At 66.0% G+C, this 3,357-nt stretch overlaps 1 protein-coding gene across 13 annotated transcripts in view; it reads left to right on the top strand.

The window, feature by feature from the left end:
- FBRSL1 (fibrosin like 1) overlaps positions 1-3,357 on the top strand; it is an 89,252-nt gene that overhangs the window by 69,934 nt on the left and 15,961 nt on the right. For 12 of the 13 annotated variants that reach the window (XM_037733173.1, XM_037733170.1, XM_037733172.1 and 9 more), the window contains exons 6-7: positions 752-797; positions 2,933-3,260. In XM_037733173.1, the coding sequence (XP_037589101.1) occupies positions 752-797; positions 2,933-3,260 (374 nt within the window). The remainder of the gene's footprint in view (positions 1-751; positions 798-2,932; positions 3,261-3,357) is intronic. The other variant, XM_037733179.1, reaches the window with a different exon arrangement.

Genomic DNA, 3,357 nt, shown 5'->3' with positions numbered 1-3,357 from the left:
GCCCGGACACTCAGCCCCTCCGAGGGCGCCCCACACTGCCCGGACGCTCTGCCCCTCCGAGGGCGCCCCACACTGCCGGGACCCTCTGCTGCCTCAGCAGCACTGGGCACCAGGCCTAGAGCTTGGCTGGCCCCAGGCACATAATGCAGCATCCTGTGGAACTGGGCACCAGGCGCATAGCGCGATGTCCCACGGGCGCTGGGAGCTCGGCCGGCCCCAGGCGCGTAGCGAGGTGTCCCGCGGCCTTGTGGAGCCACATCTCCAGCCCAGTTGGTATCCTGGTTCTCCCAGGATACCCTTGCCAGGGCGCCTCTGCTGGGCCCTGGTTGGAAGCAGGTGGTGTGTCCTGGGGCTCTCCGTCATCTGCCTCTGGCTTGATGGGTGGGGCCCAACAGGGGCCACAGCTCCTGGTTCTGGCTCTGCCTGGAGGAGTGCAGATGTGCCAAATGCCAATGCGCCCCCAGGCCATGCCAGCAGCAGCCTTGGTTCCCGATATCCCCAAACCTCATCTTCACTCAGGCCCCTCTATGAAGCCTGCTGCTTTCAGCAGAGAGGGGCTCTGTGCCGCCAGCGTGAGCACACGTGCAGACACGCATGGAGCTCAGGACCAAGCGTGTTCGCCTCATACACGGGGGCGTCCAGAAGGGCACATCCCGCCTGGCCCTGCTGGAAACGCCCAGACTTGTGCGTAGGCATCGGGTGCAGGGGCCATGAGGACGAGGACCACCCTGACGCACTTCTCTCTCTCCAGGCATCGGTGGGCTCCGAGAAGCTCTTTGCCCCAGAAACCGATAGAGGTAAGTGCGTCTCCTCAGCTCAGTTCCCAGGACTCTCAAGGGACATGGTGTGCCCGGGTTTTGATGGCAGGACGTACCTCTGAAGTCGGGTGCAGAGCTGGGTGGGATTAGGGTGCTGTGACTTCCAGGAGCAGGGGAGACGAGAGGACGCTGCTGAGCCATAGGCATGGCCTTGGTCCGCCTCACAGCAGTGGTTCCCAAAGTGGAACCATTAGGAATGCATGTTCTCAGGCCCCTCCCCAGGCTTGTGGGGTCCAACCCTCAGGGGAGCAGCTGGCACTGAAGGACCACCTGCCACTGTGGCTTCTGAGTTGAAGAGAAACAGGACTCAGACACTTCCTTGGCCTTTCCCGGCCAGGCCTTCATGACCCATGTCTGAGCTGTGGGGGGGGGTGTCCACAGGCCAGCAGTCCTCTCCAGATCGGGGAGCCCAGTGCATTCTTGGGGCCTCCTGGCTCTGGGATCCCAGCATTCCCAAGCCAGGAGCCATGGGGCCTCAGCTCCCTGCCTCCCTGGGTTTCCAGCTGGCACTGCCCTTTTGCTGGGGTGGCTTCCGCCAAATGTGGTTGAGCAGGACAGGCCTTGCTGGCACGTAGGTGGGCGCTGGCAGGGATGGGCCCTGCTGCCCTGTAGCAGGCTCGGCCTTTACCTTCAAGATGGAAGCCTGCTCACATCAGAGCATCGCAGCAAAGCAGGTACAGCAGGGGTGGTGTCGGACGGGGCGTGTGTGCGATGGGCCCCAGCAGGAGCGGCAGCTGGTGTCTCGGGGCTGTTGAATACTTGGCTCACTGCTGTTGCATCTGCACAGACGCTGTCCCGGTGAGGGCTGCAGGCGCTAGAAGGCACAGGAGGCCCCGCACATGGGGTCTGGTCCAGGTCTGCGTGGCCTGAGCCTCCTTGCATCCTGCGCACTGCTGTGACTGCACAGGACTGGCCTGGAGATGTGGGAGAGGGAGGTCCCGGTGGGCTAAGCTGGGGCGCTGGGAAAGCTGGGGAGACAGTGCCCCTTGCTCCCTGTCTTCTGTGTCCTCCGTGTAGCCCCTCTGCCGTCGCTGGGTGGTGGCTGCTGTGGAAGGTCTGGCCCCAGACGAAGAGTGAAGCTGGGGCTGCTTCCTGCTGCCGGTTTTTGCCTGGGAGGAGCTCCCTGAGGCCCCAGCAGACCAGGCCCCATGGTCACATGGGCAGGCATGGCAGCAGCTGTCCCTGTGGCCTCGGCTTCGCCATCCTGAGGCCCCAGGAAGGTAGCAGGGTCTGCCGGGGACATGAACGGGAGGTGTGGCGCTTGGAACCTGGTTTTGCTCCTCCTGCAAAACTGGGACCCCTAGCCATGGCAGTTCCCGCCCCCCCCTCAGGCAACAGGGGTCCCTTGGTGTGGACACTGCCTGCTCTTTGCTCCTGGAGACTTGATCTGAGACCTGCCTGCAGGGGCCTCAAAAGGAGAGTTGGGGGCGTGCATCGGGGGAGCCAGGCTCCAGGGGATCAGAAGGGCCCACGGGACCTGTTGGGGGGGCATGCCTAGATAGGCAGAAGGGTGGCCAGGGAGCAGGGTGAGGGCTGTGGGTGATGGGCAGTCACCGTGGGGGCAGCCTCCCACCCAGCCCCTGCCCAGGTTTCTAGGAAGTGGTCAAGCCTTACACCAGGGGGTTCCATTAAGAAAAGGTGGGCACCAGCTGTGAGCACTGCTGCTGGGTGGGGCGGACACACCCTGGGCAGGGGCACATCCAGGGGCCATGAGCGTGAGGTGAAGGCACACAGGCCCTGGTTCGTGCATTCAAATCTCTCCTCTCTCATGCCAAGTCCTTGATGCACCTTAGTTTTGTCTGTAAAATGAGGTCATAGCGCCCACCCTGGGATTGATTCCTGCAGGGCCTGTCCCTGTCCCTGCAAGTGACGTGCTTTCGGGCAGGTGGGCTGCCGGTTCCCCAGACTCCCAAGCCAGCTCCCTCTGCTGAGCGGGCCCGGAGCCTCGAGTGAGGTTCCGCTGGCTGTGTGGCCTCCGTGCCTGCCTCCGCATCGTAAGTGGGGGCACAGCAGGAACCCGGACATTGCCTGGGCACCTTCCGGAGCTCTTTGGACCGCAGGAGGGGCAGGGACGAGGCCCTGCGGACCTGAACGCCGCCGCCCTCTCTCCGCAGCCCCAGCGCTTCAGAAGTCGGAGGCCAAGGCTGGGGCGGTGCCCAAGGTGTCGGGCCTGGAGCGCAGCCGCGAGCTCAGCGCCGAGTGCTTCCTGCCCGCGGCCAGCCCCGCGCCCCCTGCCGCGCCCTGCGCAGGGCCCCCTCCCGGCGCCCGCGCCAGCCCCCTGGTGAAGAAGGAGCCCCCCGCCCCGCCCCGCCACACCCCGCAGCCGCTGCCCGCGCCCCCGCAGCCCCGCGGCCCGCTCCCGACACACGTGCCTGCGTCCCTGGGCGCCTTCGCGGGCCACGGCCTCGGCCAGGCGGCTGCCAGCGGCCTGCACAGCTTCAGGTGGGGGTCCCGGCGGGAGGCGGGACCTGTGGGGCAGGGGCCTGCGCAGCCTCGGGTGGGGGTCCCCGCGGGAGGCGGGACCTGTGGGGCAGGGGCC

Source organism: Cebus imitator, unplaced genomic scaffold, assembly GCF_001604975.1.
Source record: "Cebus imitator isolate Cc_AM_T3 unplaced genomic scaffold, Cebus_imitator-1.0 Scaffold497, whole genome shotgun sequence".
Classification (NCBI taxonomy): domain Eukaryota; kingdom Metazoa; phylum Chordata; class Mammalia; order Primates; family Cebidae; genus Cebus; species Cebus imitator.
The sequence above is the reverse complement of the archived record's forward strand: the minus strand, read 5'-3'. Positions and strand labels throughout refer to the sequence as shown.